At 51.4% G+C, this 27,524-nt stretch overlaps 1 protein-coding gene across 1 annotated transcript in view; it reads left to right on the forward strand.

Moving 5' to 3' along the window:
• The first annotated feature begins 2,836 nt into the window (after positions 1 to 2,836).
• The window catches only part of LHX4 (LIM homeobox 4), a 45,927-nt gene continuing 21,239 nt past the window's right edge, over positions 2,837 to 27,524 (forward strand). The window contains exons 1-2 of the mRNA XM_047753289.1: positions 2,837 to 3,132; positions 20,317 to 20,488. Coding sequence (XP_047609245.1) covers positions 3,057 to 3,132; positions 20,317 to 20,488 — 248 coding nt within the window. The 5' untranslated portion in view covers positions 2,837 to 3,056. The remainder of the gene's footprint in view (positions 3,133 to 20,316; positions 20,489 to 27,524) is intronic.

Here is a 27,524-nt window from a genome sequence, read left to right on the forward strand (position 1 = left end):
AAGATAAAAGAAAAATTCATAGAATATATCTTTCTCATAGAGTTTTCCCTCTTGTGAATAGCGTGCTGATATATTTCCTTCCAGTTTTTTTCCCCAATGTTTTGAAAAGAAATTTTTATGAGTTTTTCCCCCTGCTTTATAAAATAATGTGCTCATTGAGGAAACTAAAAAAAAAAAAAAAGCAAAAAGAAGACAGCAAAAATTCCAATATACAGATAACCATTTTTATATTTTAGCATATTTTCCTACATTAAAAAAAAATCCTAAAGGTCATACTGCTTCATATTCTCTTTTCCCCTCATTTCCTAATAAATCTCAAACAGTTTCCTACATTATTAAATATCCTTATGTTGTATTTTCCAATGACTATAACATTCCCTTTTATATGATTTTATAATCCCCTATTGTTGGATATGTAGGTTATTCTCTTTTTTAAGTGTTATAAACATCCTTGCAACTTTATCACTGCAAATACTCTTGATTATTTTCTGTGGATAAATTTCTATATGGATTAAGTCAAATCTATCACACTGTTAGGCTATAAAAGATGTTGCCAAAATGCCCTCAGAGGACATCGTTGCTCTTTGCATACTCCCCAGGAAATTGTTTTCTAATTTCCGCACACCCTGGCCAATGATGGGTATTATCACTGCTTTTATCTCTGGCTGACATTTTTACATACTTATAATCATACACTATTGCATCCTGCTTTTTCTTTAGTCTTTCACAAGCATTCCTGTGTTGCTGGGTTTCATAATTAGTTTCAATCATTGTATAACATATTACTTTTCTTTTGTGGGATATTTAGATTTTCTCCGAAATGTAATTCTGTAATGCACATCTTCATGTGTGAAAATTTTTCAAATTTTATTATTTCCGTGGAACAGACACTCAAGGGTGGAATTGCATGAACTCCACCGTATGAAAAATGTATGGGTTTGATCCATATTGCCCAATTGCTTTCCAAACGAATTTAAGCGTTTACAAGCCTCACAGCAGTATTTGTGAGAGTACCAGTTTCCAAATACATTTACCAGCACTGAATGCTACGATTTCCCACCCCACCCCAGTTTTTCATTAGACAAAAAAAAAAAAAAAAAGTATGTGCTACGATGTTTGTTTTTGTTTTGTGTGTCTTTGTTAATGAGGCTACATTTCTTTGTGTTTGTTTACTAGCTAAATTTGTGTAGAAAACACTTTGGTAAACTCTGAAAATGTCACTGCGTTGTTGGCTTTTTTTCTTGCGCGCTGGAGTTACTTCGCAGGTAAGCAGGGCAGAGATGATGCCAACCTCGTACCAGGACACATAGAAGTCATTGTGACTTCATTGAAAACAAATTCTAAGCGTTGACAGCCACGCCATCCTCCCCCACTCTTCTGCTTGTCCCTCACCAACCCTGGTGTCCCTTGTTTGGGGACAACGCCAGAAGAAAAAGCAGGGAACGCGCTGAAAGGTTGGAGGGGGCACATGGTCGCCCTTCCCACCCGAACTGGACCCCTCGAGGCTGGGAAGACACATCTGTGGAACGAAATTCAGAATGGGGGAGTCTCGAAGGCTGGGATCCAGAGAGCCGTCGGGTCCTGTTGCAGGGGGGATGGGCTTCCCGCGCCTGCAGTCAGGCAGCGTCGAGTATCCGAGGAAGTAAGAGTGAACCTCGACGAAACCAGTCCCAGCGATGGACATTCTGTTTTATTTCCTCCAGAAACTTGCATTGAGAATTTGTGTTTATGTGTGTCTTGTAAATACCGTAAGCTACACCTGCGCCTTCGCTGGTGAGCCCCGAGGGTGAGTATGCGCGCTGCTGCCCCGCACGCACGAGGTGGAGAATTGTTCAAAGCGCCCGCGATCGCAGCGGACAAGGCGGAGCGGTCTCTCAGGACCTAGCTGAGCGGACGCCGGCCGAGCGGCTGGGACTCAGCAGAGGAGACGGGAAGAGCGGACTCAGGGCTGCAGGCCGAGGCGTGCGGGGGCGCGCAAGTGGGGGCCCGCGCCCCGCCACCTCTGCGCGCAGCCCCTGGCCGCCCTCCCTAGCCCGCCGCCGCCGCCGCCCGCTGCGTGACTCGCGCGTTCCGGGCTGAGTACCGGCTGTCCCCGGCTCGGCCTCAGCCAGACGCGGGGGAGAGAGAGCAAGGGCTAGGAAGCGCCGGCGGGAAAGGAATTGGCCGGAGGAGAAGAATGGAATCCTCTAGTTACGGAACGCGCTCGGTCCGGCCAAGACAAGCCCAGGACCGAGAGCGCGCGCTACGGGAAGACATCGCCGTGCGGCTCCAGCCTCCGGAGGGCCTGCCCCGCCCTTCCCCGCCCCTTGGTGCTAATGGAGGGGCGGAGAGGACTCGAGCCTCCGTCCGGGGTCGGAAGCCCTGGATGCACCACGGAAACCTGCGAGCCCCGGACGCCGCGGTCCGGCACCACCTGCTGCAGAGCCGGCCGCAGTATTTATACCCCGGGCGCGAGCCCGCACCGCGAGGAGCTGGGGCGGGGGTGGGCGGGGGTGGGGGGGGAAGGCCCGTGAGGCCCCGCCCCGCTCCATGCGGCCCCGCCCTCCTGCCCAGCTGTCCTCTCTTGGGGCGCTTGGACCCCCCACTCCGGCCTGGGTCGGCGGCTAGCGGCCGGGTGGGGGGCTTGGCTGAAGGGCGGGCCTCCCTGCGGAAAGCGACGTCACGGCCGTTCCTGCAGTGTGAATGAATCAAAATGCCTGGGTGACCGCGGCCTCCCGGGCGGCCGGCACGCGAAGGGTGGAGGGGGAGGGGGAGAGAAGCGGGCGGGGGAGGGAGGAGGGGAAAAAAGCCAGAGCTGCAGCAACAGCGTCTCCTCAACCCGGGATGTGCACCAACCCGGGAGAGCGAGATCAAAGGGATTTGAAACAGACTGAGGACTGGCGGGGGGAGGGGGCCAGGCAGCCTGTGGAATCCTCCCGGAGAGGCGGAGGGTCCGGCTTCCACAGTGACTTGGGCGGTCTGGTTGGGTTTTTTATTATTTTCAAATTTCTGAATACAGCTTGAGCGAGAGAGCGAGAGATCTCCGTAGACTGCGACTCCCTGGCTCTCGCTCGGAGATGATGCAGAGCGCAGCTGTCCCCGCGGAGGGGGCTGTCAAGGGGCTCTCGGAGATGCTTGGTGTGCCGATGCAGCGTAAGACACCCCCCTTTCTCGCTGATTTAATTTGATAACAAGACGGCCAGCAACCTTGGCCGGTTTGGGGCGGGCCAGACGCTGCGCGTAGCCTGGACCGGAGGGGCCGGGCGGGGCGAGGGGCCGGCGGCCGGGGCTTAGGGGCGGTCACAGGGCAGGGGTACCAGCCATAGTGCGTTCGAAGGGCCTGGCCCTTGGCTTTTGGGGTCGAAAGTGAAAGCCTCCCGGATCATGCTCGAGGCGAACCGAGGGTACCAAATCCAGCATCCTCAGCTCATGGCTTTTCTAGGAGCGTTGGGAAGAGTGCTGTTTGGGGATACCAGGGGAGCGAGCTGCAGGCCAGGCCTGAGGGCTGCCGTGGTCCCCCCAAATCCTCCTCTCTCCCTGGGGGTCTGCGGTCCAAGCTCGCAGTACCATTAGTGCAACTTCACCCCAGCTGGCGGGAAGTTGGAGCGCGCGTCTCCCGCCCCCGGGGCTGGCGGCGCAGAAGCCCAGGCCACAAGCTCTGTGTCCCCCACCACCCCGCCCCCGCGCAGGGCGTGCGCGCCTGGTGCGTCCCTAGCCGCTGCTGCCCGAGGCGCTAGCCGCCTGCGCCGCGGGGGACTGCCGGCTCCTAGTGAGGAAGTCCACTCGCAGTATTCCAGCTAGCGGAGGAAGGAAGGCACGGGGGGAGGGAGAAGCGCTAGGACGAAGTTATGAACTAGGGGTACAGCCTTGGCGCACGGGAGGGCAGGCTCTCTCGGAGGGCTAGACTCCGAAGAGGAGAGGCTCGGGTGTGCAGGCGCCTTGCTCTCCAGCCCGCTTTCTTTCCTACGCCCGAAATTAGCAAGGCAGCGGGAGCTCAGGGCCTGTTTATCCTCAGGTGTGGTGTGTGTGTGTGTGTGTGTGCGTGCGTGCGTGTGTGCGCGCGCGCGCAGCACACGCAAGGATTTTCCCGATGGGAATCTGTTTCTGTTCCTCACTCTCGAACTGAGTCTTCTATGGAGAATCCGTGCGGAGGCCAGAGCAGGTCCCGTGGCGTGGCGCGCGTGGCAGGCGCCGTGTGAGCCCTGCCCAGGCTGCGGAACGCCCCTGGGCAAAGGTGCAGAAACCAAGGGCTTCCTCACTCCGCTTGCCAAAGGGGCTGTGCTTCCGCCCGCGTCTTCTTCAGCGGAGCGGTCGCTACATCCTCGAGGTTTAAGCCAGGAACCGCTCCAGCCAAGGATGCTGCCTACCTACAAACTAGGACGCACGAGCGCGCCCTCCTGCGCCCTGGCTCTCCATGGCAAGGTTTCTGCCCCCGCAACACCTTCAAGGGCAGGCTGAGGAGCGTGTGCCCCCAAACCCAACTTCCTGGCAAGTTTGTGAGAAGGGACTAGAAGAGGCTAGCTTCGTTCAAACCTATATAGATTGTTGCTTGATTATATCCTACAGTCATCCTTTGTGTCTTTTTCTGTCAAGTCTTAGCAAATAGTTCCACGTCTGCATTATGCCGTAAGGAGTTTACTGCTGACTGAGATGTGTCTGCAGAAGGGTTGGGGGTTCACTGCCTGCTTCCTGCCGCGACCCCACCAAGGGAAGGGAGCGAGTGGGCTGTCAGCTCCTGCACAAACAGAAACACAAACCCTGGCAGAGGTGCTCCAGGTCCTTCAGCTGACTGTAATTCTGCAGGGAGTGAGCGGAGTGTGTGAATGTGAAGGCATGTGTGACTCGTGTCCTTGTGATTCAGTACAGCTGTGCTTTAATTGTTGTGGTCCAGGGAGTTCCCCTCGTGGCTCAGTGGTTAACGAATCCGACTAGGAACCATGAGGTTGCGGGTTCGATCCCTGGCCTTGCTCAGTGGGTTAACGATCCGGTGTTGCCGTGAGCTGTGGTGTAGGTCACAGACATGCTTGGATCCTGTGTTGCTGTGGCTCTGGTGTAGGCCGATGGCTACAGCTGGGATTCAACCCCTAGACTGGGAACCTCCATATGCTGCAGGAGCAGCCCTAGAAAAGACAAAAAAAAAAAAAAAGTTGTGGTCCATAGGTGGCCCGTGTGTTAGAACCACAATGAAAGAGGATGGGTTTTGCTCTGACAGTGTTTGTTTGGATGTGCCACACACTCTCAGATGGGCTCACTTTTTATTTCTCTTACTCAGAGACAACTTTGATTTTGACCTCAGAAACTGGATTTCCTAAAATGCCTAGAAATAGCCTTCAGAGCTACAGTTCATCAGGGCTCTGAGTCTGGGTTTGAACTGTGGAAGCCCATCAGGTAGAGAAGGGGCCTCTCACCTCAGGGCAGCCTATTGACGCAAGGCTGATCCCAGACGGGGTGATCTGTCTTTCCTTTTGTCTTGTCCTGGGTCTTTGGCCTGGGTTGAAGGAGACACTGGCCACAGTTGAGGGAACCAATCCCCGAAGGCTGTGGGATCCAGTTTTTTTTTTTTTCTTTTGGGGACACGTGTAGATTGGACCCCTCCCCCTTGCAGATCTGGCTTCTGGCTATTAAGCTGCTGGTGCTGGGGTCTCTGGGGCTGGTTCCCTCTCCACATATGCCTATTCTCTTCCCTGGGACATGGGCTCCAGTGGCCTAATAATTCTACGTGGGGGTTACAGGCCCCTGGGCCTCAGGGAGGAAGAGGGGGTGCTCCCAGGCTGTGGGTGTTTAAATCTTGGGGGGGTTAAACAGGGGTCCCTCCAACCAGCCAACTGGAAGACCTGCTCCCCCAACCCCTGTTCTGCTTCTTCACTCTGAGCCACTGCAGATGGAGCATTGGGGCACAGGTCTAGGGCTCCCCCCTCAGCATCTCTGGTGCCCTGGCCTTTAGGGGCATTTTAGGAGTCGGAATCCAGTTTGCTTCCGCTGCAGTCAGAATACTCTTTTGCTTTGGGAGGATGGCCGAAGTGGCTTCCCTTCCGGAAGACGTTACCAAGTAATGTATGCAGTCATTTCGGTGGGTGGCCCTCTTTCTGACACCTTGTCCCCTACCCCCACCTCCACCTCCCGCACTGCTTGCACCTGGGCAATCTGGTGGTTAGTGCACTCGCCCTCTTCCTGCTTCACCGAGTGGAGGTTTTGGATCTGGTCAGCCTCACTGCTCTGACAGCCCCTGGGTCTGATCCCCATGCCCAGCTCGGGCTTCTAGGGACAAGCTCGGGGCGCTTTATCTGTTTGAGAGGCGTGCACCTGAGCCAGAAGCTCAGAAGCATCGGACAGGAGGCTGGGATCGATCCCAGAGCAACTTGGGATAGAGAAATAGAGCACACATGCCCCCCTTAAGTCTCAGCTTGCTCAGCGGGACGGCCCTCCTCTTGCCTCAAGTCAGTGCTTTTTAAGGAACTCAACCCCGACTCCTTGCTCTGGGTGGTGGGGAGCGCTCTGTTAGCTGGAGGTGGCATCCTCGGGGTCCCTTAGCACAGCAGGGCAGAGTTCAGTGGTTTGTGGGGGCCGGTGGATAGGTTCAGAAAATGACTTCGTTCTTGTAGGTTCCGCCGACCTGGACCACGATTTAGGGTGGCTAGTTTCTCTGTCCAGGGTGGTCTCGGCTGCCTGCATCAGGGCAGTTGAGACGCCAGAGTCCAAGTCCTCGAGGCGCTGGACTCTGGGCAGCGCTGGGTGCATTGGCCTCTAGCCTCCTTTGAACTTCTCTCTGAGTCCAGCGGTTCTGCCACGCATCTGGATCTTGCTGGCCCCTCATGCTTGCCAAGACTTTGGGGAACAGTGAGGGACAGACAGAGAGGTGGGCGTCTTATCTGCCCCTTTCCCCCTCTTTTTGCCGATCACACCGCTAGTCTCCTAGGGCACGGAAGAAAGGACAGCAAACAAACCGGAATGCTGGTTGGAGAGCCGGCCAACCGGCGGGAGGAAGGATGATTCCTCCGGCCCAGGCTGGGGGTGGTAAATGGGGAGCACGCCTGGTGGTCACCCATCCCTTCCTTGTCTCCAGAAGGATCTATCTTGCAGCTCTAGTGAATCCCGAAGCTGTGGGGAAAGGGCATTTCATTTTGTCTTTGGTAGGATCTGGGTGCAGGACTTCTCAGGACGCCTCGCTACTCTTTCTTTCCTTCCTGGCGCTCCTGCGTGAGGTGACTGTGCCAGCACGGTTTGCATCAGAGTCTTTGCCCCAACCTCATCCTCTTGCAGGCCATTTCTTAACAAGGATGGAGTGGATTCGCTTCCCGGCCAGGAGTTCACTCAAACTCTGGAGCAGCGATTTAGTCGTCTTCCTATTCCTGCCTTTTCTCGTGGTGCGCTGGTGGTGGGGCAATATTGAGATTGAAATTCCATCAGATTCCGATACAGAAATTCAAACAGCACCCCCGACACCACAAACCTCCTTCCCCGCATCACAGAAATATCGTCAGGCGCGGACCTACTTTTAAAGGTCAGACTGCCTGTCCCCACCGCCAGATTCGAGCCTCGCGGGTTGGGGATTCGGATTCTCTAACCGCGAGCATCCGATCCCAGGGTCTGGCCAGAGCTGCGCACCAGCCGGCGGGAATTTGGAGAAACCCGGGCGACGGCGGCCGTGCCTCGCTTGGGGCGACTGGGGGCCTCGGGCTGCGGGCTCTGGGTTCCCCTGCTTGGATCGGAGGGGGCGGAGGGGAGCCCTCGTGGGAAGCCGCAGTCTCAGGGCACCCAGGGAGCAGAATCAACGATTTAACCGGACAGGGAGCAGGCAGGTGTGGAGGGGCGCAGGTCTGCATTGAGCGGACCCGTGCGGGTGTCCAAAGGAGAAGAAAAATCGGGGCTGGAAGAGGAGGCAGGACTTAACTCCATTGGTTTCCTGGCTTGGTCGCGGTCGGTCCGCGCGGAAAACCAGAGCCAGGCGAGGCCGGGCGGGAGCGGCGTCCTCGGGTCTGGGAGCGCGACCTGCGTGACCTCGCCGCCACCAAGGCAGAACTCCTCTGTCCCGAGGGCAGGCTCCGGCCTGGGTGGCCGGGATACTGACGGTGAATTGCTTCTAAAAGCATATGCTGCGCACCTGCGGGCGACGCATGGTCCTGAGCGAGCCCGCCGCGTACCCTGGGTTTTAGAGGGCTCGCCAGGGGAGGGGGATGCTGACCCGGCGGCCCTTTGCGGGGAGCCGGCTTTGCGCGCAGCGCGTCTCGTAGCCCCGAGTGGAGGTCGCAGCTGCGAAGTGGGCAAAAGAGGGACGGCCACCACGCGGCGCATTCAGCTTTCCTGCTCCTTGGCCTTTTTCCTCCATCCACCTTGCCCGTTCTTCTTGCTAGTTTGTTATTCTGAGCGATCTGGGATTGGCCAAGCCTGGATGCAGGTTTCTACCTCTTTGGAGCGGGGCATACTTTCTCCGCCGGGAGAGGCGCGGCAGGTGGGAGCGCGGACGGTGCGCCCTAAGAGCAGAGGCTGTAAGCCCTCGTCCTCCGCCTACCCATGTCGTGCCAAGAATTTGGGAAGGCAAAATTAAGCCCCCTATGCTGGCGGCACAAACCTTTCGGTGACTTTTTAACCCTTAGAAAGCGCTTCTCCCATGTTGAGAGCGGATTCTGCACAGAGCCTGGAGGCAGTCGACGGGTCCCCGCGCTGTGCGCGCCCTGTCGATGTTCTCACCTGGGCCCCCGACCTTGCTTCCCGCGCTTAGCGGACTTAGAAGAGCGCTTAAAACGTGGTGGGTTCAAGAGAGATGAGGTTTCTACCTGGGCAGCCGTTCTTGTAATTAAAGACCTGGGGGAGAGGGGTGGGGTGGTAACACAGTGCGCCAGGGAAGGCGAAATGGAGCGGGTGTGGTTTGCACACACCAAGCTCCAGAGGAAGCCCCGGCTGGCCTGCGACTCAGCGCCGGCTTCTCTTCTTGGGCCTCGGGCTGGTTTCATCAAGGCTGGGGTTTTTTTAAGTAGGCAAGGTGGTGTCTTTTAAAGGATTCTGGAGGGTGAAACGAATCAGGAGGAAGAAGAATTACTAGCAAAGCCGGGGCAGGATGAAACGGAGCGGCAGGAAGTTGAAGGAATACCAAAGCTAGGTGTACCCCTCTCTTGACCCGCCAAAAAAACAAAGCGGGGTTAAGGCAAGAATGTAGGCTGAACGCTCTGGGGATTAGAACAGCGTGAGTCCTCAAGACGTCTTGGAAACCGCCACGACCTAATAATACCAGGACTTGAAAAATCGAGTCCTCCTGGGGGTGAGGTGGGGGTCGCGGCCGGCGGGAAAACGGCAAAGCAATATCTTTCCATTGAGTAGACAAAAACAGCCCACAGGGGCGTCTTGGATTTTGAACCGTGACCTGATGACCCCGCTGACCAGGTGTAGACAGTCTTAAATCCTAAATATTTCCATTGTCCTAACACTTCCCCTTTGCCTCGGATTTTACTGTCCTTTCAGTCTGTGCTACAGTCAATTAGTGATTACTTAGCACCGCATTAGCAGACACAACCCAGAGAGACAGGTGCTGGGAGGGCTGCAGGGGAGGGAGGGGCGGGAGGGCGCACCTGCAAAGATGGGAAATTAGTTAACAGGGACTAACCTTTCTTCCCATCGCGTTGTTAAGAAATCTCCTTTGAGCCTCTTGACTTAGTCCGTACTGGTGGATATTTTGTGAGTTTCCCTGGGAAACTAGTCTTCTACAAATGGGGGGAGGGGTGTGTGTGTGTGCACGGATGTTGCTGGAGTTGGATGGAAAGACCTTGTGCCCTTTCTTTCAATTAGGGAAATTTATCAGGATTCGAGATGAGAAGCTTAGGAATGCAGCGACTTGGAACCCGTTTAGCTGCTGAGAGGAGGGAAAGGAGTAATCTTCTCCCCTTTGGGAAACCCAGGGTTGGAGACAGACGGAAAGAGCACTTTGCTGTGGCAGCATTACTCTATAGATTGCTGGCTTTGGGGATGGCTGGGGAGGTGGGGGTTTACTTGTGTAATTATTCTCTGTTTTTCCCCCATTCCTGGGATGAGTGTTATTAACACAATGCCCATAACACAGATGGGAGCAAACAGGGTCTGCTGCTTTCAGTAGAATTCCATTGTGGCTGGAATGTCTGTCTGCCTTCGTTCTCTCTCCTTCCTTTCTCTCTTCCTTCTTCTAGCTCTTCCTTCCTTCCTTCTTCCCTTTGTGAGATCTTTGCATGGAGGAGCATGGAATTGTGCAAGAATTCTGAGCATTAGCGTCTCCTTGTCGGGGGTTGAGTGCCCAGCGGGCTGCTGGGTGGGGAGGGGGAGGGTTCATCACTCATTCTGTTTCCAGGAGGCCTGCGAGGGAAGAGCAGTTTCTGGGTCCAAGACAGAAGTAGCCCTAGAGGTGGGCTATTGTCCTTAGTGGTAGGAAGAAATCAGCTAAACAAAAAAAGATGCCGCCGCTGTACAGGCTTCCCTTTCTTAGTCCTCAGTTTTATAGGAACCCTGATCCAAATGGAGCACAAATCAACCGTCTCAAGGCACTGCAGTTGGGGGTAGGTGGACAGGTTGGGTTTAACTGGCAAAATTGAAAAGGATGCTCCCTGGGAAAATGTACTTTGGGTTAACTGTGTTCGTGGCAGCCTGGAAAATCATCTTGGGAGGCAACTCTTAACTCCTGTTGTGATTTTGGTGGGTTTCTTTTCTCAGATGTCCCCGCTCCCCTTCCCTCTGTCAGTCTGAGGCTACTCACAGATGTTTTACTGTGGTATCTCACCCCCACATGCCTTTAAAGCATAATTTGCTTTAATTATAATGTTAGGGGGTTAAAGGCTTGGGTCTGGGAAGAGCTTAATAGAGACAAAACTTGCAGCCAAATTAATTGAAAGTTTTTTCTTATGGGGGAGATGTGGCCAAACATATGGACTATTGCCACGGAATGAGACATCAGAAAAATACATTGTGGAGATGTAGCAGTGATTAAATGTGAAAAGTGGAGGGGACATAGATAGGTCTACAGCATGTCCATAGACTGTTTTGGATTTGTTTAATGGGATTTTCTGTTTTATTTGTAATTACTGAGACTATTCGATAGCCTACTGACGATTACTAATGTCATGCCAATATATGATCTAGAAGATAATTCTATACCCGTAAATACATGTTCACCTTTCTTAATTTTATTTACTCTGGGACTCCTTCTATTAAAACATTATCCAAATTCAGCCTTAAAATGGTAACATCGACATTGTCGCCAGGATACTTTTTGAATTTGATCTTGTATTGAAGAGGCTACCGTTTGTGAGCTAAACGGGAAAAGAACAAAGGAGATTGTCAAAGGGACCTCAAACCCCCAAATGAAACAAATAGGATCTGTGGTGGGAAGGATTCTGGAGGAGAAGTGGACGGAAAAGGCAAAGTTAGGTGTGATCATTTCTGATGTGAAAAGGATGTTCTGACTTTTTTTCTAGTTGTTAGTCATTTGTCAAGGCAAACTGGGAAAAAACTGAGAAATTAGATAAGACATCTAGATGGATGGATTTTTGTAAGTACGTAAGCGCATAGAATTATAAACAGAGACTGTAATTTACCTTACATGTGATGCCAGCTTTTGGTTTTTTTAATGTGACTTTCCCCAGTATTTTTGTGGCTAGCCCCGATCACTCCTATATGCGATGCTGTCATCAGCATTACAAAAGACCACAACGTTTGACAAACCTTTGATCCTTAAGTTTTAAAGAATTAATACAGGAATTCTGTGCCTCAGCTATGTTGCTGATGAGAGGATTCTTCCTAGATTATGAAGATCCCTTAAGAAGAAGTTCATAAAAACCATTTTGGAAAATTACATTATGGCCTTTGCAAGATACCTTGGTTTAGATTAAGGGAACATGTAAATAAAGAAGCTATAAATTGTTCAATAAAAAATAAATTATCTTTAATAGGGAAATAGCAAATAAAGGAGGGGGAAAAGCAGACACACCTAGTTAGGATTTGTCATATTCAACTTCATCCTGGGTCTTGGTCCTCTGTTTCTTCGGTCACAATTATCAGGTGGTTTAAGAGGAGAGTTGTGACTGGAAAACAGGATTTTATTGCCAGTGATGACGGCAGTGACTTTGAATTGGAAAGTTTTGTTTTTAAAATATATATTGAATAACAGGACTTTTAATTAATTTAACTGTACCTCTGTTATAATTCTTAGACTTGTGTATTCCAGAACTTAGGTATGAGCTTAGACAGGTCTGGTGACATACCTGATATGTTCTGTGAACTTATGCTGATACGCTTTAGAATTAGTCATTCCTGGTCTAAACTGATAAGCCCTCCCAGAGAGTATTTCCCTAATTCACCTTTTCAAAACCGTCTTCCTTCTTTCTTACTTACTCAGAGAACCTTTCATCAAGGAGCAGCATTAGCTGCTGTTAACTATTATTTTCTCCCCCTTATATGTGGGAAAGGAATGGAGAATTCCAAGAAACACCTCTGCATATATTTCCATTATGTATGTGTTTCCTTAAAGCCCTCTTTGGCTTCTCCTTTCAGTTTGTAGTCAGTAAAGAAACTTAAATAAATAAAACTACATATTTTTGGAAACATACATCAGCCCAGTGTTATTTAAGACAGAGCTCATAAAACGACTTACTGGTATGAAATCACCAGCAGAAGGATTTGGGGTGAAACCTACCAGGTAAATAATGGCTTTGATGAGCACTGTCGGAAGTCTTGGTCTTCAGTCAGCTCCGGAATCTATCCCAGAGAAAAAAGAAGTTTCTCGCCCTAGTTTGGCCCCCAACTGTGTGACACTTTTGTCAGGACCTCCAGGAGGAGGAAACAAGCTTGCAGGTTTGCAAGTACTTAACCAAGTTCAAAGTGCTGGCAGTCTTAAAGACCACAGTTCCCATTTTGTGCATAGAGTCGCCCTAAGTGGGCTGGAGTATCCTGGGTGTTCCTGGGTGTCCCAAGAGGATGGCCAAGCCCACAGGGAGTATTGTGGGGTCTCCGTGGAAGCCTCTCCCTTGGACTGGCTCCCCATCCTGAAAGAAGTAAGGAAAACCTTTTCCTGGGCATTAGGCTGAAATGTCAAATTGTTTGTGAAACAAAAAGAGGAATTCTATTCGTCCAAAAAGGTAGTGAAAAAGCAGTGCCTTCAGAACTTCAAAGTGGCCCATCAAAAGTCCAAATTTTACAAAATATTAATGTGCTCTGGGACCATGGTTAAATAAAAATTATTCCTACCAGAACAAAATAACGGTCTTTAAAAGGTTATTCACCAGCATTAGGAGTCCCGTGGAACTATCTGAAATTCTAAATCATTTCCCCAAAAAGTTTCACTTTCTTAAAGACATTTTAGAAGTCATTATCAAGTGTATTGATTCAAGTTTTAGTCTCTTTCAAGGGGAAAAAATAAATGTTTTCCTCACCTTGTGGATCTTCTGTGACCAAAGAGATAGAAGACGCAATTTTTCAAAGAATTAAAATTGATCAAAGACACACAAACCATCTCTGAAATGTTTCATGGTGGCCCTTGGTTCCTTGAGGGCGGTTTCTTGGAAATGAAGAAAGGTGAATGGAGAAAGAACATGCCCAATACTAATCACCAGAGGGGTGTGGGCACTTTCGTTTACCATAGACCACTTCAGACCTTTCCATCTCTTCCACGTCCCAGCTTTCTGAAACTTTACTGATGGATGGATTGGGAGATATAAAATGGAATCCATTACTAGATGGGCCACTGTGAAAAATAAACCCTGCCTGCCCTCACTACGGCACTTCAGGTGATTTGAGGGCTGGACTTTATAAGCTTCCTTGATGAAGAAGTAGGTTCTTCATCAAGGAAGCAAGGGATTTTTAGCTGTGTCTTATCAAATAAGAAACAATCACTTTGCCACTGGGCATTTAGTGGTCTCCAAGAAAAATACGGGACACCTCAAATGTTAATTTGAACTCAATCCACTTTTACTTGAATACATTACAGCCAAAGTGAAGTGAGGTAGGCAGTCGGTGGCCCCAACCCCACCATTCTCACCATTCACATGTGGGGAGGGGGCCCGAGTGAGATCTGGCAAATTTGCCCTCATTCTGTGAAGGAAAGAATCTGACCCATTTCTTTATTCCCCAAAGACTGCATCTTGTAACGTTGCCTTATCTGCTGTTCATACTCTGGGATTATGTTGATTAGAAAGTGTTGTACATTTTCCAGATGCTTTAGAACTAGAGGGATGGAGGAGAGTTTTGAGTGTTTTGGCAGTGGGGACAGGGAAAATTCTACTGGGAAATAATGAAGCAAGAAATAATTTCAATCCACCTAAAATCTATAAATCCGTCTTGTTGGTGATTGTCCATGATGGAATGGAAAAGGGAGCTTGGACTAAGGTATTATGGGGCTAAGTGTTTTATGCTCATTAAACTGCTGTGATCATGCCACAAGCCTGAGAGCCTGGTGTTATTAGCTCCATTTTACAGGTAAGAAAATTGAGACTCAAAGAGGTTAAGCAGTTTGTGCAAGATCACATTCACGATTGAATCAGGATCTCAGACTCTGATCTGGGTTTTATTGTACTTGACTTGGCAGACCTAGAGATGCAAAGATCTGAACTTTAAACAGAGCTGTGAATTTTCAAATTCACCCAATCCTTTTCCAGAACGGTATTTGAGCGAAATGTCTCTACTTCCCTCTGGCTTTCTATTTCACTCACTGCTCCAGGGTAGGACAGCCAGCTCCCTCATTCAGAGATGGCTTCCTTTCCATAGACAGGGCTTGACTTCAGAAGAATTGGCGTTTTGCCAGAATCGCAAAGCCTCAGCTATTGTATGAAGTGTGTGTGCATGTGTTTGTATGTGTGTGGGTGTTAGTCTCTGTAGTATGTGTGTGTGTGCTAAATATAAATATGCATGTCTGAGCGTATGTGAATTTGTGTGTGTGTGTCTAAGTGAATGGGGGTGGGGGTGTGTGTCTATGTACGAGTGTGTATGTTTCACACATCTTTATTTGTCATCCTGTTCCTGTGTGTGTCTGAGTATTTATGAGTGTGTCTGTGCTACATGTGTCTTTGTATCGTAAGTATGTGTGCATGTGTGTATATCTGTCTGACTTGCGTGTATGTGTCTGTGTGAGTGTGTGTAAGGGTGTGCACCTGTAGAGCTGTGTACAGGCAGATGTTCTCCCGGGGGCTGGGAGCTGTGCCTTGAGCCATGTCTCTGCTGGATACAGAAGACTTTGATGGAGGGGCCCTACTAATGGGACTGGTTGTGCTCTGTGGCCCAGCATCTCCAAGGAATCCTTGGCTGTTGCAGGGGTGTTGCTGTCTTCTCATGCTTGGGGTTACCCTCTGCAGCGCCCCAGCAAAGCGCATCATCACATAACACTTTCCTACAGATAAGATAAAAATGTTCATTTTCAATGAAATAACTCCTCCCATCAGGAACTGAGCGGATCAAATTCTGCCTTAGTGACGGCAGGGGTCTGCTTAAATTCCAGACTTTAAAATTCTGTGATATCAAATACTGCAGGAATAAGTTGAGTTTACTACGGATTTGAAAATCCTCTCCCTGGAAATTTCAGTTCGAACTTTGTTTCTTCTAGGAGACCTATATAACCTCTGTCCTCTTCAGAGTCTCCAAATTGTTTTTTAAAAACTATATTGCAGGTTAAAAAACTTGTGTTGCTTTTTAACAATTTTCTGGATAGCTCACATTTCATTCTAATTTAAACGATTGCACAGAGTGCTGTCACCTGAATGTGGGGTCTGCTTTCACAGATATCCACCCCCTCACACGCCCCGATGAATCTGAACTTGACAGGTGCCATCAACCAGCTGGCACCTTGCAACTGGGTGGAGGAGGTTAGCCGGACAGGAGTCCCCACTCCCAGGCCTCCTTGGGGATCAGGTGTCCGTCCCCTATGACACATGCATTCTCCAAAGGATGGAAATCTATGTCTCAGACATTGGGTTCCATTGGCCCAGTTGTTAGGGAGCCTCAAAGGCCGGTGGCTCATCTGCTCTTTGTCACTGTACACAGAGCAGCTCTGAGACTAGCCCTTCCCCTCCATCTCCCCTCCATAAAGTGACAGGGCAGAGCCACACAGGTGAGGGGATGTCTCAGACCCTCCAGCTCTCAAATTGGGTGAGCCTTCCTCATGCCCAGGCTTGGTTCGAATCCCCACTCCACCGTTGTGGGACCTTGGACTCTTGGCTTGAGCTCTTCCAGGCTCAGTTTCCTCATCTGTAGACTGGGGCTAATGACACCTTCCTTACCAAGTTGAAAGGCTTTCTTTCCTTTGAACTTAAAAAGCAACTGTAGTATGTCCCTTATATTTTTGCCAAACTCGAGGACCCCAGTTGGGTTCCCTGGCCTCTCTGAGAACCCCTAGTTTGGGCAGCCCAGCCTGGCCTTGCAGGAAGCCTCCCCTGCAAGCTGGAAATGGCTCATCCGTCTGCTTTTAGTGTTGTTTCTAAACCCGATGTTGTCTCAGCTTCCAAGCCTCTAAAACTCTCCCGCCCACCCTTCCTGCATACATTAGCCTTAATGTATTCTCTCTTGAATACTCATCATATTAAGGCTCCCGGTAGATTCCTTGCTCGAAATAAATTTTATGGGCATGCATCCTCGCCCTCATCCCCATGCATTTGTGGCCGGGAGGAGAAATATAGCCATATTTTTCCTCGGAGGCCAAACAACAATTAGGTGGGAATCGGTGGCCCTCTGGCCCCAGCGCGGGGTGGGGTGCAGGGAGGGAGCTGGCTCCCCGCTCGGAGGGCCATTCCCCGTCGGGGTTCTCTAAGGGTTAATTTGCCTCTGCTACCCTGGCACCTGGCTTCTGGGACAAAGAGGTCCCTAGTGGGGCGCCTAGTGGGCTGTGTCCCCAGGCCTCACAGGGACACACGGGTCAAGCTGGGACACGCGGCTGGGGGCAGGGTGGGCATGGTTCCCGTGGCTCTGCACCCGCGCCCCCTCTTCCTTGAGCGGGAGGGCTTCTGGCTTAGGGCTTCCTTCCTTCTCCTCCCTTGCAAGAAGATGCCTGAGCATCTCCACACCTCCCTCCTTCCTCAAGCCCCTGGTTCAGCAGCTGCCATGGCTTCAAACCGTGCAGGGAAGATCGCACCCTTTTCCCCTTAAAGGCTCTCATCTTTTTTTTTTTTTTTCCTTTTTGGCTGCGCCCATGGCATGCGAAAGTTCCAGGGCCACAGCAGCCACCTGAGCTGCAGCAGCAACGACGTTGGGTCCTTAACCTGTTAAGCCACAGATGAACTCCCCTTAGTGGCCCTATTTACCTGAGTTGTCCCCACCCCTTGCCCAGGCTGGACTTGTCACCCTACAGGAGTTCCAGGCAATCTGCCTCTCATTCCCCTGTTGTCTTGCCTCTTCTCATCCAAACCTCTCAGCTGGTAAAGCCCCTGCTGTCGGAACTCTCCCCAGCTGCTCCAAGGATGCTGGTCCCTGATGGTCTCTGGAGAGAGGCAGGTGTGTGATTCAGGGCCACCCTCCTGGAGGCGCCAGGTGCACCGAGCACAGTCACTGTGTTAGGTGGGCAGTCTCTGAACCTCGGCACCAGCGTCTTGCTATTTATGTGGGGATTCTTGGTGGGAGTCCAGTGAGATCAAGCCCATAACATGGGCACCTAGCTTTCTTTTCCCTCAGCCACAGGGGCACCACAGCCAATCCTTGGTTACTGCAGTTATCTCCCAATAATGGCGACACTTGATGGAGCGCCTACTGTATACCATGTCCTGTCCTCCGTGTATTGATTCTTTTATCTTCATAACAATTCTACCAGGTACTGTTTGTCATCGTCATGCCACTTTACAGGTGACAGAAATGAGGCAGAGAGAAGCAAAGCAATTTGTTCAAGGTTAGAAAGCAGAGCCAGGATTCAAAATTTGGCAATCTGGCTCTGGAATCCTGTGTCCTACCCACCCCCTCTTATTTGAAGGAAATTGCTGTGGCTCTCATGTGCTTAGTACTTTGCTGGGACTCCTTAGTATTTATTGGTTGAACAATTTCTTTGTCAAGGCGGAAACCTTTTGAAATTAAAAAAAAAAAAAAAAAAAATCCCGGAGTTCCCATCATGGCACAGCGGAAACTAATCTGAATCCAAGTAGGAACCATGAGGTTTCAAGTTTGATCCCTGGCCTCGTTCAGTGGGTCGAGGATCCAGCGTTGCTGTGAGCTGTGGTGTAGGTTGCAGCTGTGGCTTGGATCTGGCGTTGCTGTGGCTCTGGTGTAGGCCAGTGGCCACAGCTCTGATTTGACCCCTAGCCTGGGAACCTCCATATGCCACAGGAGTGGCCCTAGAAAAGGCAAAAAGACAAAAAAAGAAAAAAAAAATCCCACGTGATCTGGGACAGGTAGCAAATGTCAAGCCTACACGTATCTAGTAGTTTTCATGGGGCATTTTGATCCGAGAATCAGGTCAAAGGTCAAGACATCTAGTAAATCTGACTTTCAGGTAAATGGTGGTGGCTGCCAAGGCCGTGAAGGGAATAGGCTGTGCTGGGGTTTAATTGGATCCAAGATTGACACTTGTGTGTACAGGGCTAATGATGATGGTTAGGGACTGTCTCAATAGCCTGTCTCTAAGTTTTAGATACAAGTGACTTAATACTTGAGACAGCTTTCTCTCTCAACTCTCTAGACAGATGTGTTCAAAATTTTCCCCTGGTGCTTTGAGGCTAATTCCCTTATGTTAGCAATTTACATTATATCACAACCACCAAACATGATAGGAATCAAGAAACACGTATGATTCATGAGAGCTCTGGTTTTACTGCTGTTATTAACATTTTGGAGTGTTTAGGAGAAACGAGTGAAGAACCCTTTCGAGGTAAGCTTCTTAGATAGGATTTGCCCCGGTCTTTTTTCGGTGATAAATATCTGTGGAGTTACTCTTGTGTGCCAGGCCCTGTGCTAGGCAGGGAGGATGCAACGCTGAGAAAGAAACATGTTCCTGCTTCTTGAGAAGCCCACCTTCTAATGGGAAAGATGGTATATAAACAAACAGTTAGCAAAAATGCTATTTATAATAGGTGAGAAACCCCAGGGTTACCAGCTTCATGTGCTATGTCAGGAGGCTACTATAGGAGGCCAAATGCTTGCACTTTTATGTTCTTGTTTGTTACCTTCCTCTTTTTTTTTTTTTTTTTTTTTTTGAGGAAAAGGACAAGAGAAAATGGCTAGGGATGCTAGCACTATTTATGCATTCAACCATGGAAGCCGGACCATTTTATACACTTGGAAACTAATTCAGTGACTCAAAATATTATCAACCCCCAAGCAATCCCTTGGCAGGGATGAGATGGCAAAGAAATAGACCTTTAATAGGAAGGCACCCCCCCCCCCACCTCCTGCACAGGAACAGGGTGGGGCCATGATTAGGGTTCAGTTGCAGACAACAGAATCCATTTTCACTATTTAAGTGGAAAGTGATCAGTTATCGGGTATGTATTTGATGACTTTTAACTCTGTGCAGCCAGCTCTGGGTTGAGCTTCTGGGAATAACTCCCAGCCCCTAGGATGCTGTTGTTTCTGCTATGATTGATTAGGACATGAAAACCACAGAACCTCACAGCCTAGGCTGTGCTCCACGCCAGCATAGTGGGAGCCTGCCTCTTGGCTATGCCTCCATTCAGCACAGTTCTGAATTTGGCTGTCCTAGTGCATCTGATTGGCCTACCTACTCTAAATTGCACTCGGACCCCAAGCTGCAAGGGAGCCTGGAAGAGCAGTTTCTGGTTTTCTCGTCTGTAGTACATATTCGTTGGGGATGTTGATAGAGTCAGTCCGTGGTATTGTGTGCCGTTCATTAAAATGCTAAGATTCTCTCTCAGGAGATTCTCTCAAAATACTGAGTCTCTCTCTAAGAACACCTTCAGGCCTAGACCTTGATCACGACCCCCCCCCCCCCCGCCCCCTGCCACATATCATTTGCTTTTTATGCCAGATGGCCTCAGAGTCCATGCCTAGGCAGGGCTCACTTTAGAGCCTGAGGTTTTCACCCAGGAGTGAAAATGTCATCAAAATTGAAGTGAACGGTCTTGGGTCTTCTTGGCCATTAGCTGTAGAATTGCAGCTGGCCTAAGTGGGGCTAGCTGATGCTTCTAGCCTTGTGGTGCTCTTAGAAATAGGCAACCTCTTTAGGCCACAGCCACCAAAACTGGCCAGCAAAGCCTGGATTGGGTGTCAGTCCCAACCTACTCCTTTGACCAGGCACCTTTGTGCAGTGTACAACCTGCACAACTGTATGTGGCATCCCTGGGAGTTTGGGTTGTGTCCTTTCCCTAACTGGGCAGCATGGGAAGGCATCCACACAGTGCCTGGTCTAATTAGCAGTGCTGTGCAGAAGGCTCACGCTGCCTCTCTCACGTCTCTCCACAGAGATCCCCCAGTGTGCTGGCTGCAACCAGCACATCCTGGACAAGTTCATCCTGAAGGTCCTGGACAGACACTGGCACAGCTCCTGCCTCAAGTGTGCCGACTGCCAGATGCAGCTGGCTGACAGGTGCTTCTCCAGGGCCGGGAGCGTCTACTGCAAAGAGGACTTCTTCAAGTAAGTTGGACCTGGGGTGGAAAGGACCTCGCTCTCCTTGCGCTGACCTCTCCCCATGCGGGAGATGGCCTCTCCCCATGCGGTGAAGAGGGAGCTTGCAGTGAGGCAGGTGCGGTGGCCGAATCCTAGTGGGGAGAGGCTGTTCTTCCCCGAGGTCCCCCTTCTGACCACTGGCCCCATCACTCCTTGAGATCCAGAATCTTGGTCTCACTTGAGCTTTGCAAAGGGTAGGGGTGGGGAGCTGGCAGAAGGTAGGAGCCAGACTCTCCAGGGTGGCTGACACAGGATCCCAGCACGTCCTAAAAGGAGTTGCCTTTCTGTCTGGTGCGTCGATGCCTCTGGTCACTTGGCTGTATCCTTCCTGCAGCTTTCCGAGTGGTGCTTTGAATTCTGTGCCCCAAATCTAAAGGCATCTCCATGGCTGCTTCAAGGACCCCAGAGAAGCATTGCTCCTGATGGTGGTGGGGGGGAGGCAGGCTCAGACAGTGTCATCGACCTCAGTGGAAATATGACAGAGACAGTTTTGTGGGATGGTTTAGAGCCCAGACACTGCCAAGGTTTGAACCCACGTATTAGCTGTGTGCTCTGGGGCAGTTATTTAACTTCTCTGCGCCTCAGTCCACTTATCTGTAAAATGGGGCTGTTGATAATAGGGTTGTTATTAGTTTTGAATGAGTCAACATTTGTAAAGTCCTTAGGGCAGTGATATTAATACACGAGTCTTAGCTCTTAAGACTGTCTTCAATTTTTCATTCTGGGGTTCGGTCCATCAGAAGAGCATCCTGTTGGAGCTTTAGGTCAAAGTGAGGGGATCTCCTATAATTCATTTTCTGTGGCATTTAGTCTGGGACTTCTCTCCCAGAATTTGTTACCTGAGGCACTCAGGCTGATGCCTTAAGCTACGTGGACCCGCTGGTAACAGCAAAGCCAAGAACAGGAGGTGGGGGGTGGGGGAGGGACTGTCGGTGACACGGAGCCCAGGGTGGGTGGCCCACGGGGTGTGTGGAGTGCGGTGGGCCTGCTGGGAGGCTGCCAAGGTCCAGAATCACTGGGCACAAATGAGAAGCCCCAGAGAGATGGCGTGCATCCTTCAGAGGAGTGAGTCCCGGAGACAGGGAGGAGGAGGGGGCAGAAGTGCCAGCCCTGGATACATATCACCCTTGCTCACAAATCCTCCCTGAGGGTTAACCATGCAAAATAAGTGATCTGCCTTTCTGAGGATTCCCCTTTTTTTTGCATTTTATTTTACTTTATTATTTTTTAAATAATGACGTTTATTTTTTCCCTTAGAGCTGGTTTACAGTGATCTGTCAATTTTCTACTATAGGGCAAGGTGACCCAGTCACACATACATGCATACATCTTTTGGTCTCACATTATCCTGCGCTATCGTAAGCGACTAGATGCAGTTCCCAGGGCTATTCAGCAGGATCTCATGGCTTGTCCATTCCAAAGGCAATAGTTTGCATCTATTCACCCCACATTCCCAGTCCATCCCCCTCTCCCAGGATTCTCGGATTTTGTTAGTCTAACCTGAGTTGAAAAGCACATGAAAGATGAACTTGGCAACTGCTGGGAGGGCAGCACTCGTTGTCACCATCACATTTGGGTGAAATATGCACTGCTCTCCCCTTGGAACATGGGCGCATGTGTGCGCGCATGCGTGAGCACTCGAGCATGTGCGTGCCTGTGTCTGCGTTTGAGCTTCCTAGGGCGGGGCAGTAGCTTGTGCCGGCACACCTACCAAATCCTTGGTACTTCCAGTTGGGGGACAGGCGCTGGGTTGCTCCTCTGTCTTTTCTGGGGCCTGCTCTCCTTCTTCTCCACCTGCCTTTTGCTTTCCTGACCTCTGACCCTCGCCTGTCTCCTTTCTTCTGACACTTATGCAGTCCCGTGCTCTCATCCATATCCTTTCTCAGCCACAAGAGTTGCCTCTACCTTCCTCCCTCGTGGATGTGCTGGCCAGGCCCCCCGACAGCTCTTAGGGCCCCTGGAGGGAGCGAACTTCACGTGCGTGGCAGGAGGAGGGCAGGAGGCAGGAGGAGGGCGAGCCTGGCCTTGGGGGTTGGGGGAGCCATCCCTGCTTCCAGGGCCGGGGCATCACCTCCCGTTTATCCCTGTACCTTTGGAAGCCCTCAGTGAGCTCCAGGGTGGGGAGCAAGAAGCCACGTGGCCTTCTTGCCCATCTCGGGACAGGATGGGTGCTGAGATGTCCCTGGCTCAGAGCTCTGGCGGGGGAGCAGGCCAGGCCTGCCAGGACCACAGACGTAGGGCTCTGTCACCAGAGAAGGTCCTTTGAGCCCCGGCATTGCCCGGCTGGCTGCAGGTTTGGGAAAGGGAGGTGTCAGGGGCTGGAGTGTATGTTTTGGTTTGGGAGAAGGACTGATAACGAGAGAGGCCACCCTAGATGCAGGAGGAGCCCAGGGTGCAGGATTAGCACTGGCCTCTGAGCCAGAAGCCCGAGATGAGAAATGACAATGACAGTTACTTCCCCGGGCCGTTGCCCTGACCCCCTGCCTCCCTGGCCTTGCTCAGCCGTCAGCTCCCCACTGACGTCCCCACCCCTGCTGCCCACATGCCTCCCCACCAGACCGGCATCCTCCCTCACCGCCCAGGTCCTCCAGCTCCTTCGGCAGGGCCCCCTCTGCCTACAGAATGTTCCAGAAGTATTGTGCCACCAGAGCTTTCCACCCTGGGCCGAGCCTCCCATCTGGTCCTAGCTCAGTGCTTTCCTGGGGTATCCGACACCCTTCAGCAGGATGCCCTCTTTCCTAGGCACGCTCTGCATGTCCCATCTCCACACTCCGGCGCAGGCTCTTTCATCATCCAGGGATGACATACACCCTCTTAAGGTCTCCCCTGCCCTCCACGGCACTAAGTCCCGCTCCTCGGAGGAGGGAGCCATGTGGAGGCCTGGCACCTTGCCCCTTCTCTCTCCTGGTGACTGTGTTGCTCAGCCCTCGTGCACCTGTTTGGTCCTCCCTGTGGGCCTGAGGAGAGGCTTATTCATCATTCACTTCTCTGTCTTTATCATTCCCAGCATACACCTGCCCCGAGCCTTGCCTATAGGCTGTCCCTGGGTTTGATACAAAAAAGGAGGAGGTGGAGGCGCAGTGGTTAACGAATCCAACTAGGAACCATGAGGTTGCGGGTTCGGTCCCTGTCCTTGCTCAGTGGGTTAACGATCTGGCGTTGCCCTGAGCTGTGGTGTAGGTTGCCGACGAGGCTTGGATCCCGCATTGCTGTGGCTGTGGCCTGGGCCAGCGGCTGCAGCTCTGATTAGACCCCTAGCCTGGGAATCTCCATATGCCGCTGGAAGCAGCCCTAGAAAAGTCAAAAAGACCAAAAAAAAAAAAAAAAAGGAGATTACATAGTGACTTTACAATGCTCTGCGGGGACTAATTTCTTCTGTACCTGGCTCAGCATCCTGTGAGGCACGGAGGCCCAGGCCACTGGGGAAATGCACGGGCCACAGTCATTCCCCCTGTGCCATGGGACTACTCTGCTTCCTAAAGTGGCAGGTCCCCAGGGCTGGCTCCTCTGGGGAAGCAGGGGAGCTGGCTGCCCATTCAGTGCTGAATCCGGGTCATTAACTCTGTGATGGGGTTTGCGGTGTGGAGAGAAATGGAAAGCCAAGAGAGAATCCTTTTGCCATTGGAGGGGCAGTCAGACCTGAAGCCTGGGCAGCTCTGAAGCCTCAGGCAGGACGCTGGGATTTACAGACAGTCGGGTCCTCACTCAGCTTTTGGGGATCACAGCTGTCAGTGCAGGAAGGCACAGCTGCAGGTACAGCTTGGTATATAGCAAGTCCCAGGCCTAGCCGAGGACAAGGAGGGAGAATTGCCTTGGGTCCTTGTGGCTTTACCTCCCATCCCCAGGGGACTTGGGAGCTGTTGCCCACTTGGGGCTCAGGCTGTGACTGGGCCACAGAACCTGGAGGTCTGCTTCTCCTTAGAGCTAGTTAAGGGTCACCAGGGGAATCCCTGGGTTAACAATCCAGCATTGTCACTGCTGTGGCTGGGGTCATTGCTGTGGCATGGATTCGGTCCCTGGCCCAGGAACTTCCATACATCATGGGTGCAGCGAAATAATAAAATAAAATAAAGGTCACCAAGCACTTGCTTTCAGATGGCACATGGGCAGAGGGACATGAGGCAGGGCAGGAGTAGAGGGCCGTCCCAGGAACCCCAGAGCCCTCCCTCATCTCACACTAGGCTGCAGGAGCCACCCCTGGCAGCCTCCAGAGAGGGGTCGCAGGAACCACACGCACTTGAATTTGCCCTGCCTGTCAGACCTCAGAATGCTTGCAACTGTGGCCCTTGGAAGATGCCTGGTCAGAGGCATCTTCTCTATGCTCCTTGAAGTAAAAGAGAAAAAGAAAAAAGAAAAAGCATTATCCTTTTATGATATCTGCCCCCAAAGCCCTGCTCAAAAGCAGAGGACAGGATTCATGGACCTCTCCCATCATTATTGTGGTTCTAAGTTCCAAGATCAATATTTTAAATCTCTTTGCCTATAACAAGGGGCAGGGCCACTGCTTTGCACAATACCAGGGGCATCTTTTATTCTGTGTGAAGTTTTGTGGATCAGGACTGTAACGTGAGCAGTGCCCCGCTGGAGGTGTGTATTACCCCACAGGTAAAGCTGGCATCCACCAGCCTCCAGCCTGTGAGATGTGGCAGTACTTGTGACTGGCAGCAGAGGGCGATGTTGGTGTGTTCACAGACAAAGAAAGAAGTACTGTTGCAAGGTTGTACTCTGTGGTTGTTGTGGGTTTGGGTTTGGGTTTTGGTGGGGGGAGCTGTTGGACTCTGTCTTGCTCAGTAACATTGGCTGATGTTTGCTATTGTTTGTTGTTTTTGCCTGTTGTGTCCTTGGGTCCCCTTCTCCAAAGGAAATAAGGTTTTGAAGCCTGAGACGAGAGGCAGTATGTTGACTCATTCAGTGTACTTCCAAGGCTATTAGAAGTTGAATCACAATCCAGGGAGCCGAAACCTCTTTGGGTTGCATTTGCTAAGCAGGTCCTTTCTGGACTGTGCCTCCAGCATGTGGAGGGTCGCTAGCTCCTTGCAAAAGGACCCGGGCCTGGGGAGAGCAGGGCTCTGGGATTTGGGCTTGTGGGTCCCCTCCTCATCACTGCCTGGGTCCTGGGACAGGCCTGGAAGCAGCCTTACTCTGAAGAATCGTGAAAGCAGGACAGGTGTGTTTTCTGCTCCAGGAACTGGTTCAGGTGCTGGGGGTCCTTAGGCAAGTTCCTTACTACTTCCGAGCTCCAGCATCCTCTGCAGGGACAATGGGGATGCTCACGGGCGCTGCTTGAGAAGACCTGATCCACAGGAGTATTTCGCAGAAGGGAGTGGTTTTATGAGCAGAGTGGGTCTGGTGGACCCAAACAGAGCTTGTTTGAGTTCCTGCCTTTTACCAGCTGTTTGTCAGCAAACAAAAGACTGTGACGGGGCCTTTCCTGAAGCTCATCCCCTTATCTGCTAAGAGGCGCAGTGGAACCCACTGAGTTGCTGTGCAATGGAAAGAAGAGGGTTTGTAAACTGCTTCATGTTAGTGCCGTATCTCTGGTGTCTGGCCCTGGTGCGTTCACTTGATCTGCGGTCCTGGAGGACTAGCTGTCAGAGTCCCCCCGCTCCCAGGGCTGGGCCTGCGCCGGCTTCTCCTGCCTCCTGCTCCCTCCAGCCCTGAGACCTTCCCCCTGAAATGACTTTTAAAGGCCTAGAACTCCTCAGATGGAGGTGGGGACGGCCTGGCAAGTGGAGAGGGCACACGGCAGCGTGCCAGGGATAAACCACAGGATAAAGATGCCATGTGGATTTACATGAAGACTTATGAAACAAACCAATGATTATTCTAATATGAAAACCAACAGCTATAGAATCAAAGAGAGGGCAACGTTCATACAAATTTTTAAGGTAAAGTGCAGCCTTGAGGAACATTCCAGGAGTTGCCATCGTGGCTCAGTGGTTAACGAATCCGACTAGGAACCATGAGGCTGAGGTTCGATCCCTGGCCTCGCACAGTGGGTTAAGGATCCCGTGTTGCTGTGAGCTGTGGTGTTGGGTGCAGAGATGGCTCGGAATCCCCATTGCTGTGGCTGTGGTGTAGGCCGGCAGCTGTAGCTCTGATTGGACCCCTAGCCTGGGAATCTTCATATGCCTCAAGTGTTGCCCTAAAAAGATAATAATAATAAAAAAAAGGCAGAACATTCCAGGCTTAGGGGGCAGCTTCAAGCTGTGCCCTGGCCCCCATGTATGTGTTCTCACACCTGCCTGCCAGAGGGGGCCCTGGGGAAGAGTCGGAGGTGTTCTAGTGGTGACACCCACTCCAGGGGGTTCCTGTCTAAAATGTCATGCTTCTCTGGGGGTGGCCCCCTGCACCTGAGTCTCACCTGCCTTGGCACTGTGGGGACCAGGGGGGATGGAGAGCCTCTGAGCTGCTTCTCGGTGGGGAGCTGTGTCCCCTCCCCCAGCCAGCCAGTCTCCCGGCAGTGAGCGGGCTGTCAGCCAAGGACAGGTAAGCGCCGTCCTTGGGAGCCTGGGAGCTGCTGATTTATCCCTGCAGTTGAGAACAGCCTGTTTTAGCTCCAGCAGGCTCTGCATCTGGCCCGGCTGCAGGGTGGTTTCACTGGCTCTGGCCAGGTCTTCGTTAGTGACCTTGACCCAGTCACTCCAGGGGCCAGGGCCTCCATCCCTAAGCTGGGCAGATGCCCACAGGACATTGGGTGATATGGGGAAAGGCCTGTTCAACCTCTCTCTGCAGTGGACATCGGAGATGCAACAGGCGCTGGGTTTGAATCCAGACTCAGTGTGAATTTGGGGCATTGGCCCTCTCTGGGTCTCACTCTCCCATCAGGAAAAAGGGGTGGAAATACAAATGTGTACTTTGCTGAGTTACTGTGAGAACCAAGTCAAAGGAACTGCTTAGGATCCATCATGATTGGTAGCTATTCTTGTTAAGGGCATGCCGACTTATCTATATAGGAAAGAGAAAAAGGAGTTCCCATCGTGGCTCAGTGGTTAACGAATCT

Source organism: Phacochoerus africanus, chromosome 11 (assembly GCF_016906955.1).
Source record: "Phacochoerus africanus isolate WHEZ1 chromosome 11, ROS_Pafr_v1, whole genome shotgun sequence".
NCBI classification, from domain to species: Eukaryota; Metazoa; Chordata; class Mammalia; order Artiodactyla; family Suidae; genus Phacochoerus; species Phacochoerus africanus.